The sequence below is a fragment of the Orycteropus afer genome, unplaced genomic scaffold (genome assembly GCF_000298275.1).
Source record: "Orycteropus afer afer isolate SDZICR_OR568_19922 unplaced genomic scaffold, OryAfe1.0 scaffold00172, whole genome shotgun sequence".
Classification (NCBI taxonomy): Eukaryota; Metazoa; Chordata; class Mammalia; order Tubulidentata; family Orycteropodidae; genus Orycteropus; species Orycteropus afer.
Genome location: NW_006921759.1, coordinates 3,248,593 through 3,266,745, shown reverse-complemented (window position 1 = coordinate 3,266,745; position 18,153 = coordinate 3,248,593). Strand labels below are relative to the sequence as shown.

Sequence of the window (18,153 nt, the reverse complement as noted above, 5' to 3'; positions counted from 1 at the left end):
AGAGAGTGGGCACCTCCCAGAACATTGTATTGTGCCACTCCCAACAGAAATAGCCCAGGTGGATAGCTTCAGCAATCAGGGGCTGCTCAGTTGCTCATACAAAATCCCACCTTGGAGTTTACAAAGACTTATGGATAGAAAAGCCACACTAAGTAATTTACTACACCGCAGCACTGAAGCATGAGGCCAAATGAAGGAAAGGTGTTTTAAGGGTTGTGAAGAGAGCTGATCAAATTGTCAAGCTTTGCTTATGAATGGGAGCTCTGGTGGTGTAGTGCCTAAGGGATTTGACTGCTAACCAGAAGGTTGGAGGTTCAAACTCACCAGCTTCTTCTTGGAAGGAAGACTGGGCAATCTACTCCCATAGAGATACTGCCTCAGAAACCCAAAGAGGGGTCACTGTGAGTCAGAACCAACTTGACTGCAGTGAGTTTGGTTTTTTTGTGTGTGTGAGCTTATGCATAGAGGTAAGATTTGTTGTTGTTAGGTGCCGTCGAGTTGGCTTCAACTTATAGTGACCCCATGCATAACAGACAAAACACTGCCCAGTTCTATACCAGCTTCACAATCCTTGCTGTACCTGAGCCCATCACTACAGCCACTATGTCAATCACTGAGGGCCTTTGCCTTTTTCATTGACCCTCCACTTTACCAAGCATGGTATCTTTCTCCAGGGAGTGGTTCCTTCTGAGAACATGACCAAAGTAGGTGAGACCAATTCTGGTCATTCTTGCTTCCAAGGAGTATTCCAGCTGCACTTCTTCCAGGATAGATCTGTTCGTTCTTCTGGAAGTCCATGGTACTTTCAGTTAATCCTTGAATGTAACAATGTGAGGTCTTTGAGGAGCTTGAATAGTTTCAGTGAATTGATGGAAGCAAAAACATGATTGGTGTATGTTCAAGAGAAAATTGGGAGAGACCCACTGGAGACCATAAATAAGGTTTTTTTTGTTTGTTTGTTTGTTTTTAAGATGGGAGAAATAAAAGTCTATTTTATGCCAATGGAAAACTCTCTGCTTGGACCTTGTTACCACCCTTCCTTCTTTGGACCTCAGATTTGGATAGTTGCTGATATCTCTTGTGCTTAAGGCATTTGACTGCTAACCAGAAGGCTGGTAGTTCAAACCCACCAGCCACACCTCGGAAGGAAGGTTGGGCAATCTACTTCCATAGTGATACCACCTCGGAAACCCAAGGAAGGGTCCCTATGAGTCGGATCCAACTTGACGGTAGTGAATTTGGTTTCTGGAATAGGGAATCAGAGGATTATGAAAATCAGTTTATTTCATACATGAAATTCTCTTAACCCAAACTGTTGGTTTCTACTACTTTGGGTAACATAAATTATAGATGCAGCCAAGAGCTCTTGGGCTCAGCAGAAATGCTTTTTTCTCATTTTAACTATTATTTAGCTGGTTCTTCATACTTGTGTTTTGGTGTTCTAGCCCAACCTCATAGATAGCTCCTTTACTTATTTTATTATGGTGGATTCTTTAATTCCTGGGACTCTGTGATAGTAGTTAAGGTTGTGTGTTACCTTGGCTGGGTTTTGGTTCTCAGTGGTTTGGCAGCTGGATGTAGTTATTCCTCATGATGAGATTATAATCACCTTCATGGTGGAATCTGCTGTTAGCATCTAATCAGCTGAAGAGGAGCTGGCTTTGGGATGTGGCCTACTTCCACTATATATGAAGAAGATGTGAGAAAGGTCTCTAGCTTTTTGGCACATCTGGATCCTGCATTTGGCTGAGTCTTCATCTCTAGTTCCTGGATTTGAACCAGTGGTCTGCACAATCTTGAGATTGTGCCATTTGCCTGCTGATCTTGAGTTCGTCAACTTCAGTAGCCAGTACCTGCATGAGTCAGAAACAGCCTCCAATGAGCTTGGGACGAGATGCAGGGCTACAGCCCACGTAGAGGGGCCTTCACCCAGCCCCTTAGAGATCTGAATTCAGATGTCTAGCCTTCTGAACTGTATGAGAGTAAGTTCGTAGTTAAAGCCATCCACTTGTGGTATTTGTTATAGCAGCACTAGAGAACCAAGACATATTCCCACTTCAAAGGAATGATGGTAACCAAAGAAGTCTTACAAACTTAATATGAATCCTGTGGTCATCACTAGGCTGTTCATAAATGTTTCTCTCATTCTGGGTATGTGGTAGAAGTTCCCTTCTCTGCTACTCTCAGATAACAGCCATGTGATTTGCTCTGACCAGTGAAATACTAAAAAAAAAAAAAAAAACTCAATACCGTTGAATTGGTTCCGACTCATAGACCCTTTCTTGGCCTTCGGAAGTGGTATCTCTACGGAAGTAGATTGCCCAGTCTTCCTTCCAAGGAGTGGCTGGTGGGTTTTCACTGCCAGCCTTCTGGTTGGCAGTCAAATGCCTTAGGCACTATGCCACCAGAGCTCCTAATGAAATATAAGCTCAGTGATACTTGCACTTGCTGGCAGAAGATTTAAGAGCAGTTTGCCACTCTTCCTTGGCTGACTAATACAATGCCTAAGGATAAAAATAAAATTAACAGTGGTGTTCTACTCTTCATTTATAACCATTAGATCTCAAGCTTCAAGATGAAAGTGTTATTTTCCCATACCAGGGGAAACAGAAAGCCAATAAATAACACAGATAATAAAACTTTACCTCAATGTTAGTTCTGTATTGAATAAAAACTATCACACCTTTAAAATATTAACATTGCTTTGAAAATATTTTTCTTCTAACTGGGAAAGCAACTACTCTTCTTCAAGACACTTAGTTGAACTGTAAAAACCAGGTTTAGCGTATTTGAAACTCTGTTCTCTGGGCCATTTGCTTTAAGATCCTGCTGATTCCGGTCTCAGCTTCTTATGTGAATGTTGTGGTTCCTAATTCCTAGGAGCTCTGGTAGCATAGTGCCTAAGGCACTTGACTGCTAACCAGAAGGCTGGGTGTTCAAACCCACCAGCCACTCCTTGGAAGGAAGGTTGGGCAATCTACTTTCATAGTGATACTGCCTTGGAAACCCAAGGAGGGGTTGTACACAACAACAGGAGGTGCTGTAATCTTGGTCTTTATCTAGCTGCTATCAATTAACACTCAAGTTCATTGTCAATATAATGTCCCACTGAGCTTATCACATGTTTTAATAATAGAGAAGAATGTTAATGTAAGAAACAAGGAAATCACAATTTTGCATAAAAGAATTTTATTTAGTGGTAAGATCCCAATGAATAATGTCAGTTTGCCTGATTCTGCTAAAATGTGCTATTAGGTATATTCTTAAGAAAGTGTACAGTGCATCACCAAAAGCGGTTTAATTTGGATTGTGTACAGGAAAAGAAAACTTCATAAACCTTTGTTCTTCAAAATTTTTAAAATATAAAAATGAAAAAAGAAACGAAAGCAGTATTCAAAAAATAAAAAATGTCACCTTGTATTATTTACAGTTAAATGCCTTTTTAATAGGAGAATACTCTCTAATTATTTTCCTCACATTTTACATATAATTTACAAATAGTCTCACTCCCCCTTCTGACTCTTGTTCATGATTTCTTCTTCTCCTGAATCTACTACCTGTGATCTTCAGTTTTCTTAAAATTTTCTCACTCATCTTTGAATTTTGTTGATATTCCTATTTCCCCCTCTTAAATTACCTCTAATTCTATTCAGTAGACATGTATTGAGCACCTAAGATGTGCCAGGCACTGTATTGGGAGGTGGGGGTAAATACAGAGATGAAAAGACATTGACCCCTCCTCAAGAAGCTCAGACTTTGGATTGAATGGAAAAACAATTGAAATCTCAGGCCCCTTTCAAGTAAATTAGGGGATTTCTCAAAACAAAATATATTCATGAAGGTCTGTCCATTTGACCCTCCAACATATTTTGAGTTTGGAATTCTGCTCTTCCTTATGAAGCACAGCCTCAAAAGCTAGGCTACCATTTGAATGCCGGAGTTCTGAGGTCTAGCAGGGAGAAGTGATGTGTTGGGCACTAGGGAACCAGCTGCCCTAACTTGTTTTTTGCAGGGAACGTCATCTTTTTTTAGGCTTCTAGAAATTCCAACTTTGAAAAGCCCTTTATACACAACAAAATACTAAATCTGAGCAACAGATATATTTTAAGGAACTCTCCCCTGATTTGACCTAGCAACAAGATGCTCTAAAAGTCCTGTCCTTTATAAATGTGTCCAGCAGGAGCTCTTTTTATTACTTCCAAATATATTTCTTTGCACATTTTCTTAGCTTCAAACAAAAGCAGCAAATAAAGCCTGGAGGTGATTCCCCCCCCCCCATTCTTTTTTGCCTTTACTGGGGTTGAAACCAAAGCAAGCTCACCTCTTGCATTTGGCCTATATATTCTTTGTCCGTGAGGCCTAGGGAGACCCATAGTAGTTCCTTAAAGAAAAAAAAATAGGTAAACCATGAAATTAAAAAATATATATATATATATATATATATATATATACACACACACACATGGCATACTACAAAAACAAGTACTAAACCTCATTAGCTGCCCCATCTTATTCCATGCTTGGCAGATCATATCCCTACAAACATTCACATTTGGAAATATTTCTCAGTCACAATTGATCAAGTCCAAATCATGGTAGTGGGCTTCACTCTCACAGTTTGTAGTGTGTGCCTTTCGTTGAATTCACACAGCCCACTGCTAAAGGATGATGAAATGAGTCTTCCTGGGAGGTTCTCCCTTTGATCATCCTATACCTTTCCACAAGTTACACAAGGTCACATCTCTCTGTGGTCTCCGTCCAATTTGAAGATTATCCATTCAAGAGTGTTAGTGTCAGATTCCGAACTTCCCAATGAGCTGGTTCCAAGTTCTTTGGACCTGAAGGCAACTTTGGGAGTTGGCATTATCCCCATGTTACATTTGGCTACCATACTCTGTGGTAGGATGAACAAGGTGTCTGAAACATGGGAAGAGAGTGAGAAGAGCAGGGGAAAGAGACATGGTCATGCACAGGTTTTTTGCTCTGTCGTGCATATATGTTCAGTGTAACAGCATATATTTCAACACACAAGGGCTTGTGCTTTTACATTAAGAAATAACTTGCCCTGAAAAGCTCATTTGGCAAATGTGGTCATGAATGGATGCACAGTATATGTGTGAACGTGTGTGTGAAAAATGTGTCATGAGGTCATATGTCAAGTCCTGTGAGTGTATCCTCCTGGCCCCTCCCCCACCATCACACCCACCTCACCAGCAAGGAGAAGCTGATGGGTTACACCTGGTCGGTTTGATATTCAGAAGCTTCTGACAGGCTTTCTGAGAAGCTTAGGAAATTCTCTTGGTATTCAGAGCAAACAATCTCATAGCGATAATGTCGGAACTCCACAGCGAAGGTGCCAAAGTAAGACAGGAAGCACATGACTAGGCCCCACTGGATCCTGGCTGCATACATGTGGATGCCTTGGGCCATGAGGATGAAGTCTGGGAGAAGCAGTCAAGGAAATTACCCACATCAACCCCATTAAAACTGGGCTTTTTTCTGGGCAGAGAGGTGATGGAAAAGTCTGGCTCACCCCTTCTCACTTGTGACAGAGCTTGATAAACCCACACATTTACATGAAGAACAACAGATAATATTGATCCTTTTATTTTGTGCCAGATGTGGTTCTAAGTGTTTTCCCGGATGATCTTATTCTTCACCACAACCCTGTCATTGTCAGCAGTTCACTTACAGATAGGGGAAACAAAGGCCAAGTGGTTAAATAACTTGCCTGAGATCACACAGGCATTAACTGGTGGAACTGGGATTTAAACACAAGCATCCTGACTCCAGGAACAGTGTTCATCCACCATGAACCCACTGCCATCGAGGTGGATCCAACTCACAGCAACCCTATAAGGAGAACAGAACTGCCCCATAGGGTTTCCAAAGCTATGTTTACAGAAGGAGATTGCCTATCTTTCTCCCACAGAGCTGCTGGTGGGGTTGAACCAGCAACCTTCTGGTTAGCAGCTGAATGCCTAAACCACTACTACATCACCAGAAGTTCCTTGTCTAACAAATGGAGATTTCCAATAGGATTCTAAAGTAATTGGAAGACCAGAAAAATAAAACTAACTTTTGTAAAATCACTGAAAATGGTTATGGGTTATAGTAATTATATCTGCATAAATTATTCTGAGCCTAACAAATAGTTAATTACTTCCATATAAGTTATGCTTGCCTCTGCACAGCTACTAAAAATGTCTGAGAGGCTCCTCTCCCCCTTCTAATTTTCACTTTTGTCTTTCAGATAATACTTAGCAGAAATAAAGAACTGCTCAATAAAAGTCCAAGCATTAATGTATAAGTTAGCTTCATTCCCAGAGTCACACTTAAACTTGTGCCCAAATGAAAATATGCAATTAATAACCATGAACACCACAACATGAGATGCCTATGTTTGAATATTTATAACTTCACCCAAGATATATGAGGGCAGGAGAAAGGAAGGAGAAAGATTCACAGCATCTCTTAATGAAAAGCCAAGGTCAAAATACATTCATTCAGAACATCAGAAATAATACTTTAGAATTAGTTTCTTCTCCAGAGCTCGACTTAAAATCTTGGGAAATTTTCCAATGGTAAGAATATATTAAACCACTTTGGCCAACCTTAGTTGTTCTGACTAGGCCTGAATCCATTCTCCTGAAAACCAAGAAATGCTTCCAGGTATTCAGATCAGAGCCACTTGGTATAAGCTCAAAACTCAGGATAATTTAAAGTCTGTCCACACTACTCTGATTTTACCAAAATACTGCCAAAAAAATACTTATTACTTAAGTTAATAGGGAAAGGATAAATCTTCAAAGCCCAGTTGGGCAGATCTTTGACCTTCTTACTTATAAAATACTTTAATCAGGTTGTTGGCAAGCTGCAAGTCTTTTGGCTTAAATTTCAAGTTCTTGAATGTTTTCTATCTAATGTGACTGGTAGAAATTGAACCAACGGAATTACTGAATGGCAATTTGTGAGGAAAGAAGATATAAAAGACTCCATTAATTAGAGAACATCCCTGAATGCTAAATGTTGATTTGTATTTCAAGACCAACTTTCTTGCAAGTTGGAAAAGCAGAACCACTTAGTGGTTATGAGTGCAAGAATTGAGCCTGAGTTTAAAACTTGATCTACCACATACCACATAGCTAGGATCATGGAGCTGGTGCAGAATCGGGCAGTGTTTCATTCTGCTATGCATAGGGTCGCTATGAGTAGGACACAACAGCAGCTAACAACAACATACTACTTGTGTGATCTTGGGCAAATTAACCTCTCTGCGCTCTACTATTTTTATCTGCTGTGATGGTTAAGGTTATGTGTCCACTTGGCTAGCCCATCATTGTCAGTGGGTTGGCAGAAAATATGTAATCATCCTCTATTTTGTAATCTGATGTAAGCAGCCAATCAGTTGAAAGGGGACCCTCTTTGGGGGTGTGGCCTGTATCCAATATATACTGATGTTCCGGCAAAGTTCATCCTCTCTTGATCTTACATCCAACTCGTCATCCTCTGACCTCTGTTTCTTGGGACGTGAGCCAGCACCCTGCCATCCCAGATTTTGGGATTGGCCGGCCTCTGCAGCCCTATGAGCCAGCAGTTTACCATGTGACTTGCTGATTTTGTGTTCTTCAGCCCTTGCAACCACGTGAATCAGAAGAAGCCTCCAGCCTGATGCCTGAGCCATGCATTTGGGACTTGCCAGCCTCCACAGTTGCATGAAGTGTTTCCTTGAAATATATCTCTGTGTGTTGTATTGGCTCCTAGAACAGTACCTAGACCATAGTAACTACTTAATAAATGTTGGGTATTATTATGATTGAAGCTGTGTGACTGTATTAACTATGTTGTTGTTGTTATTATGTGCCGTCTAGTCAGACCTGACTCACAGCGACCCCTCTTTGGGTTTCCAAGGCAGTATCACTACAGAAGTAGGATTGCCCAACCTTCCTTCCGAGGAGTGGCTGGTGGGTTTGAACCGCCAGCCGTCTGGTTAGCAGGCAAGTGTCTTAGCCACTATGCTACCAGAGCTCCCGTATTAACTATACAATCTACCATTTAGGAAACTTTATGCCCTTCCTTTCTGGCTTTCTGAAGAGGAAGAGCTATGGGAGAGAACCCTTCTGATTACTCAGTCCCACAGTATGAGTGACTGAGCTGATCTGTGGGATGTGAAATGGCCAGCTTCCATTGGGTCATGCTACCAGTAGGTGCCACTGTGCTCCATCCTAGACTAGTCTCTCTCTAGGAAGACTATATGGCATAGTGCCTAAGGCACTTTACTAACCAGAAGGCTGGCAGTTTAAATCCATCAGCTACTCCTCAGAAGGAAGGCTGGGCAATCTACTTCCGAAGTAATACTGCCTCGGAAACCCGAGGAGGGGTTGCTATGAGTTGGGTCTGACTCAACAGCACATAACAACAACACAACAACAGGAAAACGATAAATACAATGGTAGTCTATCTTTAGTAAATTTATTTTCCAGAAAAGCTTAGCTATTTTCCTGAGAGACATAAATGTACTTGTCCCCTGAAGTTCATCTTAAGAGTTAATAAATTAATGAGCTGTTGTTGTTGTTATGTGCCGTCGAGTCGGACCCGACTCATAGTCGTATCACTACAGAAGTAGGATTGCCCAACCTTCCTTCCGAGGAGTGGCTGGTGGGTTTGAACCTCCAGCCTTCTGGTTAGCAGTCAAGTGCCTTAGCCACTATGCTACCAGAGCTCCCAAATGAGTAGGGCCTTTAAAAAAAGCCAAATTGTTTCTTTTTTTAAGATGCAGAAAAAAGTCACAATTCTCTTTTGTTTATGCATTTTGTTTTTCAAAAAGGGGAACTTTCACATTTTTAGTGATAAGGAGAACACATTACACCATTCCTACAGATAGAAACTATAATAATCTTGAGAAGGCAAACCTCTTTTTCTTTTTTAAAGTTCTCCATTTCCTCTCTGGCATCAAAAGTAGGTCTGACAGTGTTTTTATACTATTTATTTTTCTGTTTTGTCTAAGATTCTGAGATGATATGACAACAATATATCCTAACCCACTGGGGCAAGCAATTGACTTATCTTCTACATAGATGTTATCTGTGTTTAAATTCATTGGCAAAGAAGTGTCTCGCATTCAAAGGATACAGAGGACCACACAAAGAGTGATAGATGCTGACAGAACAACTCTGGGAATTCCAACTTTCCGTCCTTCATTCTTGATGTTGACTTTGAGTGTCAATGCAGCCTGGATCCAGCAGGTCAATGTGCCAAATCCAAAGGTCAAGGAAGTCCCAACGTTATGGATTTCTTCATCATTTGTGAGCTGAGGGATCAACAAAAATGGTACGTGGAGACTCATTTTTGGGGGAAAAAAAAAAAAAAAAAGACACACAAGCCATTGGAGTAAGTGAGAGAGGGAAGGGGCGGGGGATATCCCAAAAATGGGATAATAAATTTTAAAAGATTAGATTCCTTCATCCCCAACTGGCTCCTTGTGTATGTTTTCAGTGGGTTCCAACTATGAGGAAAAAAAAAGGGAAATAAATAATATTCTACCCAGAACCCAAATCATGGTTCAGCCATGGAGCTGATTGTCATAGCAACCCCAACAGGGTTGCTGTAATCTCCCCCGCCCCCTTTCAGTTGTGATTTGGGTGCACATTTACAAAGGACTGTAATCTTTATGGAAGCAGACTGCCTCATCTTTCTCCCATGGAGCAGCTGGTGGGTTTGAACCATTGAACTTTTGGTTAGGAGGCAAATGCCTTACCCACTACACTGCCAGAGTTCCTTAAATTGTACTCCAGCACCCCAAAAACATTTGTCCACAAACTACATAGGCAGTGATAATCATTCTTAAATTTATTTTCTAGAAAAGCTTTGTGGGAAACTAAAAGAAAAGAGCAAAGGTTATACAAAAAAAGGAAAATGTCTAAGATTCTAAAAGCATCCACCCCAAACTTTGTTTTCCAAGCCTAAGAAAATGAACTTGGAATCTGGCTGAACTTGGAATCACTCACCAAGGATGGCCTATTAGGCAGGTCCAGATTTTATTGGCAAAGACAACTATTAACCCTTGTCTATGGGAGCTCTGGTAGCGTAGTGCTTAAGGCACTTGTCTGCTAACCAGAAGACTGGCGGTTCAAACCTACCAGCCACTCCTCGGAAGGAAGGCTGGGCAATCTATTTCCATAGTGATACTGCCTCAGAAACCCAAGGAGGGGTCGCTATGAGTCGGGTCCGATTCGAGGGCACATAACAACAACAACATTCTTTACTCTTATAAAACTGGCTTATACATTAATGTGACCAAATCATTGTTACACGGATTTGTTCTGTTTGGTTTCCTTTTGCAGTATAGGTATGCGTTGGTTACCGTCCACAATAAGAAAACAAAAACAACAACAAAACACACAAACCTACTGCCATCCAGTGGATTCAGACTCACAGTGACACTACAGCACAGAGTAGAACTGCCCCATAGGGTTTCCAAGGCTATAATCTTTAGGGAAGCAGACTGCCTCATTTCTGCCCAGCAGAGCAGAGGCTGATGGGTTCAATCTGTCAACTTTTTGGTTAGCAGCCAAATACCTTAACCACTGTGCTACCAGAGCTCCTTAATGTCCATAATACAGTCTGTGAAATAGGGTGTTAATGTGAGTTGGACTTGTGTGAATACTATAGTAAATACAGGAGAGAGGCAAGCAAGGGTCATCCTGCGAGACCCAGAGATGTGGAGGGGGCTGTGGGAAAAGCTGCTGGTCCTGTGTGGTCACCCCCCACCCCGGCCCCCTCTGCCACAGCGTGTACAGTCCAGGCGGCTGCCTCCCTGCCCTATGCCACCTGCTCGCTTCCCGTGCCTTCCTGCACACTACCCCCACACCTATGTGGGCTTCAAGCTCTTCCAGCCCCGCTGCCTCTTCTCAGCACGAAACCTAGCGGCCACCACCAAGAAAGAAGACACGGCCTGGGCGGGAGTCCCATGCGAGAGCACCCCCTCGTGGGCTCCTGCAGCGACTGCGTGGTCCCTGCTTGAGGCGAGTGTGGTGGGCCAGGCAGCTACAGATGGACATTGCGATCCCCTTCCACTGCTGCCCCAGGAGCAGGGCAAAGGCAGGACCTGGAGAGCTAGTGAGAGGCAGATGGGATCGCTGCGTCTCTGTACTTAGCAAAGCACTTCGTTCAATCCCCCATCGGGATTTCTGAACTCTATCATAACTTTACGGGACCACAGATTCACAGGCCACTGCCCTAATGGACATTAAGCAATGCATACTTGTATTTGGAGACCCATTCAACGATACCAGTGCTTGAAAATTCATGGTCAAGACTTTTATCAAGTTAATGGATAAAAGGGGACCCATTTGTGTTATGTACAGCATGGAAAACCAATTTACTAGAAGGAAAATTTTATTTGCAAAATAACGATTTAAAATAAGTTATTAAAATATGTATTTTGAGTTATATGGGTAAAAAGTGGCTTCTTCCAAAGAAGGGTGAAACTCTTGTGAAAAACAATAAAAAAAATTGTACAGGAAAAGTAATGATTTGATGCAATCATTATTTACAATAATACCAAACAAAACAAAATACCTGAAGGCAGTGGCGATTCAAAAAAAATACTGTTTTCACCATGTTTTAATAACCATCTCTTCAATAGTAGATTTAATTTTCTTATATATGCAGTTAACAATATATGCAATTACAAAAGATATTTTAAGTGAGAGATATTTTTAAATGCCAGTGATTTGGCGAGTCTTTAATCTGTAACAACCCAAAATAGTTTATCAAATCAACCCAATCTCTAGAATTCTTCTAGGACTTTAATAGAGAGCAAAATGTTTATCCAGAAATTTTTATCATATCTATAGCTGAGAAAAATGATAGCTGAGTGTTTCACAACATGCCTGCACCTGCGGCATAAGCAGGCAGGTGGGAGAAAGACTTCTACCAAAAATCTCAGTAAAAAAATGCCCCACCCACTAACGTTTTGGAGCTTAAGGGGACAGACTCCCAGATATTCTCCTGACAACTCACTGAACCAGGACGACTTATTCCCTAAGACTTGACCTGGCACACAGTCAAAAACCAAATTTTACTGCCTTATCACTTGACTGCTAAGCTAACGGCTAAGTGGACGGCTAAGCAGTTCAAACCCACCAGCTGCTCTGCGGAAGAAAGACTGGGCAATCTACTTCCATAAAGATTTACAGCCTTGGAAACCCAAACGGTCGCTATGAGTCGGAAACAATTCGATGGCAGTGAGTTTGGCTTTTGACTATGTGCCAGGTAAAGTCTTAGGGAATAAGTCTTCCTGGCACTCAATATTTTCTACTTGATGAATCGTTTGACAGAGAGGTAAATCCTGCCAATTCCTCTAACTATTGTGCTCCCATCAACCCCCATCAAGCTGGACAACCAGAGAGCTGCATACTTGGAACAGACTAACAAGGACCCCTGCAGAGCCACACTCACTGAGCTGTGCCTTGTGTTATTTCTTCAGTTTAAACTGAAGGACACTCAGGACAAGATATAGTCTTAAAAAATCCACTACCATCTTTGCAGTGAAAACATTACTAAACACTCACTAAAATATTGAGGGTCTTGGATGCCCACATCATCTGAATTTCATTCAATGGGTGAGGGAGGAGAGTGACAGGATCAGAGTTTGACTACTAGAAGGAAATGTCTAGCAGCACTTTATAGCATAGATTGGAAAATGACAGGGAAATCAGTTAGACAATTCATCTAAGAGAGCAAGGGTCTCCTTGTCTGTTTTACACTGAAGCGAGTCAAGAGCTGAGTGACAGTATTGGCAAAGGGCATTTTTGCTAAAGGTTTTGCCCTGGGCTTCTGAATTTCTAGAAAGAAGAATTAGGGCTGGTACACTTTCATACAAGTCACAGATACTGGGGAGAAAATCTGGGCTTTCAAACTTGATTCCCACGTGAGGTTGCTAATCTGAAATAAAAGGTTTCATTCAATAAGCATGCTCAGTGTTTAACCATAAAAAGGCAAGGATCCTATCAGTTTTCTAGAAGGACACTTCAGGATACAATTTGTTATGAAATATTATATGTAAAGCACTTTGAAGTTCAAGTAACAAAATACACAGCTATTTTGGTAGGTACTTTTCCCCATAGTTGCACTGTATCTCAAATGCATAATAATCCTCCTCACATGTGTAATGTGAACTTAGGTGCACCAGGCTGAAAGACCATAAGAACTTACTGCTGGAGAACTTGTCTGTGTTAGGAACTACTGTTAGCATTTTATAAAAAGAATTCATGCAGAATGGGCCATATAGTAACAAGTTACTTTAAAAAAAAAAAAAAAAACATTTATTTTTTCTGTAAGTACTTTTTTTTTGGTTTATACACACCAAACATATACCAATTTTTATAGCAATTTTTATAACTAGTTATTTTTAATACAAGCAAGAGATACCTCAGAGGCTGTGATAATAAGATACGTGAAGGTCTTACCAGTGTAAGAGGGAGGTGAAAAAGGCCAAGTGAAGTACCTGAAAATTACCAAGTAAGGTCATTCCAAAAGAAGCCAGACACAGCGCCACCAATCCACTGATATTCAGCCACGGGTTTAAAACCTTTGGTTTCAGTTGTATGAAGCGTAGAACTGCTACCACAAGGGCTAGGAATAAAACAAAATGTCAAATTTTCTAAATTTCCATCATATACCCAGACTCTGATGCAGAGTTTTAAAGCCACAATGTACATTTAAAACTCTGAAGTGGACATTTTTTTTTTTTCCTTAGGAATGTTCCATGAGACACTTAGGATGATTAAAATGTTTTATTATTCCTAACCTGAGAGAGGCAGAGGGGAATTGAAGCAGCAGTGATGGATGTTATCTGGGTGATGAGCACGGGTAACAGAACTGCTAACAGCGTTGTTCTTGGAGTTCTCAGAAACAAGGTCAGCACAGGATAGGCTGGCTTAGAAAAGCACTGCAGAGGCTTGGCACACACAAGGAAGAAGGGGATAAAGACAGTGCATGGGAACTCACTGATCCAATTAGGCTTTTACAGTGTTAGACCAGAAAGAGCAGGGAAACACGGGGTAGAAGACAAGGTTACCACGTCTAGACAAACCTACTGGTCCCTGTGCCAGAAATTATTCCTGGGGATGGAAGGAAGATAAAGGAAAGTGTGCAAATTCCTTTATTACTGATTTTACTCCCACTTACCTTTTATTCTATCTCTAGAAGGTCATCATCAAAGGACACAGATAGTTCATTCAAATTAGAGCAATTATAGTAATCAATGTTTATACAACTTTTATTTTAACATAGCAAATTTTGGGGTCTGGTACATACTAAAATCACAGATACATAAAGAATGCTTAACTCTTCCAAATTAAGGTCCCTGGGAGGCACAAGTTGTTTGCACTCAGCTACTAATCTAAAGGTTGGCAGTTTGAACCAAACCACTGATACAACAGAAGAAAGTCCTGCTGCTCTGCTTCCTTAAAGGCTAAACCAAAAATCTAAACTCACTGCCATCGAGTCAGCCCCAACTCATAGCGACCCCTCCTTGGGTTGCCAAGGCAGTATCACTACAGAAGTAGATTGCCCAACCTTCTTTCTGAGGAGTGGATGGTGGGTTTGAACCGTCAGCCTTCTGGTTAGTAGTCAAATGCCTTAGGCACTATGCCACCAGAGCTCCTAAAGGCTGTAGCCCAAAAAACCCTATGAAGTAGTTTTACTCTATAACACATGAGGTCACCACGAATTGGTACTGATTTGACAGCAACAAGTTTCTGTGTATTTTCTTTTGGTTTCAATTCTTCCAAAAGATATTAATTATACATTTTAAAAAGTCATTTGTATCTTTTGAAGCAAATTGTTATCTAAGTATTTGAACTCAGAATGAGGGAAATTACTTAGATTTCAAACTTGACTTCTAATAATAACTTTGGGGACCATGCATATTCAAGACACTAATCTAAGAATCATCTTTTATTTTTAAGTGCAAAGATATTTTCATACTTATTAAAAAAAAAAAAAAAACTGGGAAAGGTTACCCTACAAATGATGAAAAATACTTGCAGTTAATATAAATTATATTTACATATAAAGAAATGCTCTCCTTCTTAAGACAATTTATTTTGACCTTAATGTTCAACAGAGAAGATAATTAGAAATTCAAGAATTATGCTATTTACATAGCAAATAAATAGGTAATTACTTGCTAAAGGTTTTACCTTGATTATAAGTCATTAGTAGCCATTAATAAAGAAAATTCACACATAAATTTTCATTTTCTAGGCTGTTAAATTTCATGGTCTAACATCCCTTGGAGAAGGATATCATGCTTGGTAAAGCAGAGGGTCAACGAAAAAGGGGAAGGCCCTCAATGAGATGGATTACCACAGTGGCTGTAAGGATGGGCTCAAGTATGGCAAGGATTGTGAGGCTCGCACAGGACCAGGCAGTGTTTCATTCTGTTGTACATACAGTCGCTATGAGTCAGAGACAGCTCGATGGCACCTAACAACAACAACAGCATTTCAAGCTATAAGCTAAGCTGAGTCGCATTTCAGTTCTAACTACCTCTGATCAAAGAGTGGGATATAATTTCATTAATATTTGGATTTTTTAAATAAAATAGAAACAAACCATAATTTATGAAATGTCAAATTAATAAGACAGTATCTTTATGTTTCCACTAATGCCCACTCTTGATTAGAAAATTAATAAATTACACTGGAGTTGACAAGTTTCTCAACCTAATGGTTTGAGGGATCTAGTTAGGAGTTACAATGTATTAAAAGTCTGTAAATAATGACAGTAACTATCCTAAAGGAAATACACACAACTTCTTATTAATTTTTTAGGATGGAAATAGAAGGTAGGAGAGAAGAGCAATTCAACACATAACACCAGGGCACAAAGTGATCATCAGATAAAGCCATAAGATAGAGACCAGAAACCTCAACACCGGACACCATGGGATACACTGGTGAATTAAACGTGCAGTCGGTTCTCATTATATGCAGTAATTATCAAGTCCTCACAAATAATGAATTAGCAAATACTGAACTAGCCTTATTTGACCTCAGCTAGAATACTTTGCTGTTCTGCATATGTGCTTGTTGGAAATAACTGTTGAAATACTGAAGAGTAAAGACTACACTCTGTAGTATGAATTAGACCTCATCATAAAGAAAATGAAAATCCTCACAAATGGACTAATAAGCAGCATTATAATAAATGGAGAAAAGATCGAAGTTATCTAAGATTTCATATTACTTGGATCCACAGTCAACACCAATGGAAGCATCAGTCAAGAAATCAGACGTCATACTGGACTAGACTAATCTGCTGCAAAAGATCTCTTTAAAGTGCTGAGGAGCAAAGATGTCTTTTTGAAGACTAAGGTGCACCTAACCCAAGCCATGGTATTTTCAATAGCATCGTATGCATGTAAAAGCTGGACAATGTATAAGAAAGTCTGAAGAAGAGTTGATGTTTTTGAGTTGTAGTGTTGGTGAAGAATAATCAAAGTACCATGGACTGCCAGAAGAACTAAGAAATCCGTCCTGGAAGAAGATCCAGCTGATCTGACAAGAGACAAAGTTGTAGTCACTTTGGGCCACAGCCAGCTACCCAGAGGGAGTAAGTAGTTGGACCTGTGGGCTTGGGACCATAGTTACAGAGGACATCAAGCTCAATTGGCATAACATACTACACAAAAACATTGTTACACATCCTACTTTGGCGAGTAGTGACTGGGATCTAAAAGCTTGCAAATGGCCATCTAGATGCAATAATGGGTCTCTCCTCATCCAGAGCAAAGAAGAATGAAGAAAACCAAAGATACATGGAAACAATTAGTCCAAGCGACTGGTACACCATGCAGTCCTCAGCAGATACAACTATAAGACCAGAAGAACTAGATGGTGCCTGGCTACCACTGTCAACCACTCAGAGAGGGATCTATGTAGGAGATCCTGGATAGAGTGGGAGAACAATGTGGAACAAAACTCAAAATCATTAAAAAAAAAAAAAAAAAAAAAAAAAAGGACTAGATATGCTGGTGCCAAAGTGGCAGGAAGGCCGCAACTTCTGACCTCCTCGAACCCCCCAAAAGGAAGACAGAATCACCATCAGTAGCTCAAGGCCTACTCCTGAGAGGCCAGACATGCTCCAGCCTCCATGCATCCCTCCAGCCCTTTCAAATTCTGACACCAACTGTTTCTCCAGCAGTACCCACCACCTCTCTACTGGGTTCGATAATTTGCTGCAGTGGCCACACAGATTATGGGGTTTATTAGAGAAGCAACAGGCTACAATTCAAGTTCAGGAACATGCTCAATCTCTCTCAGCCTGTCGTCTCTCAGCCAACAGTCTCTCTCAGTCTCTTTCCCAGCAGTGCCTATTTCTTGGTGTCTCTCTCTCTGTCAGTGGTCTGTGTCTCTTGAGGTCTCTCTCAGCAGTGCGTGTCTCTTGAGGTCTCTCTCAATGCATGTCTCTCATGTCTCTCTCTCAGCAACGTATGTCTCTTGCATCTCTCAGCTGGCAGTGAGAGATTTCTTCTGCCTCTAGGAGGGCTCCTTTTGAGCCTGGCAGAGTGGCCAAACTAACCAATCCCAACATCAGAATTCTATACACCTGAGAGAGAGCAAACTTCCCAGAAAATTACTTCATGCTGTTCCCAACAAAAACACCCTAGATAGATAACTTTAACAATCAGGAGCTACTCAGTTGCTCATGGCAAATTCCACCATGGAGTTTATAAAGATTTATGGCTAAAAAAGCCATACTAGGTAATTTACTACACCATAGCTGGTCTGATAGAGCCTGATGGAACCACTGAGACTATGGCCCCTAGCTGCCCTACAGGTCTGAAATTGAAACCACTACTGTAGCTTACAGCCAAACAAAAGAAAGACATATGAACTAAACATTTACATTAGGTAGATACACTCTTTGGAGAGCTCAATCATGGGTGAATAGAAGGCCTGTGTATGCACACGGAGACAGCTCAGGGGCCAGGAGTGCATGGAGGGAAGGACACAGGGAAGAGGTAACTATGGGGAGGAAGTGGGACGGGAGCTGTTGCATTGTGGGAAATTGCAGTCAATGTTATGAGACAAAGTGTATGTGAGCTGCTGTATGGAAAGTGAATTTGCTCTGTAAACTTTC

At 40.8% G+C, this 18,153-nt stretch overlaps 1 protein-coding gene across 1 annotated transcript in view; it reads right to left on the bottom strand.

Annotated features, from left to right (window-relative positions):
• Window positions 1–5,232: 5,232 nt before the first annotated feature.
• TMEM150C (transmembrane protein 150C) overlaps window positions 5,233–18,153 on the bottom strand; it is a 113,763-nt gene continuing 100,842 nt past the window's right edge. The window contains exons 6-8 of the mRNA XM_007946817.2: window positions 13,511–13,638; window positions 9,133–9,310; window positions 5,233–5,441 (exon numbers count right to left, since the gene is read on the bottom strand). Of these exons, the coding sequence (XP_007945008.1) occupies window positions 5,233–5,441; window positions 9,133–9,310; window positions 13,511–13,638 (515 nt within the window). The remainder of the gene's footprint in view (window positions 5,442–9,132; window positions 9,311–13,510; window positions 13,639–18,153) is intronic.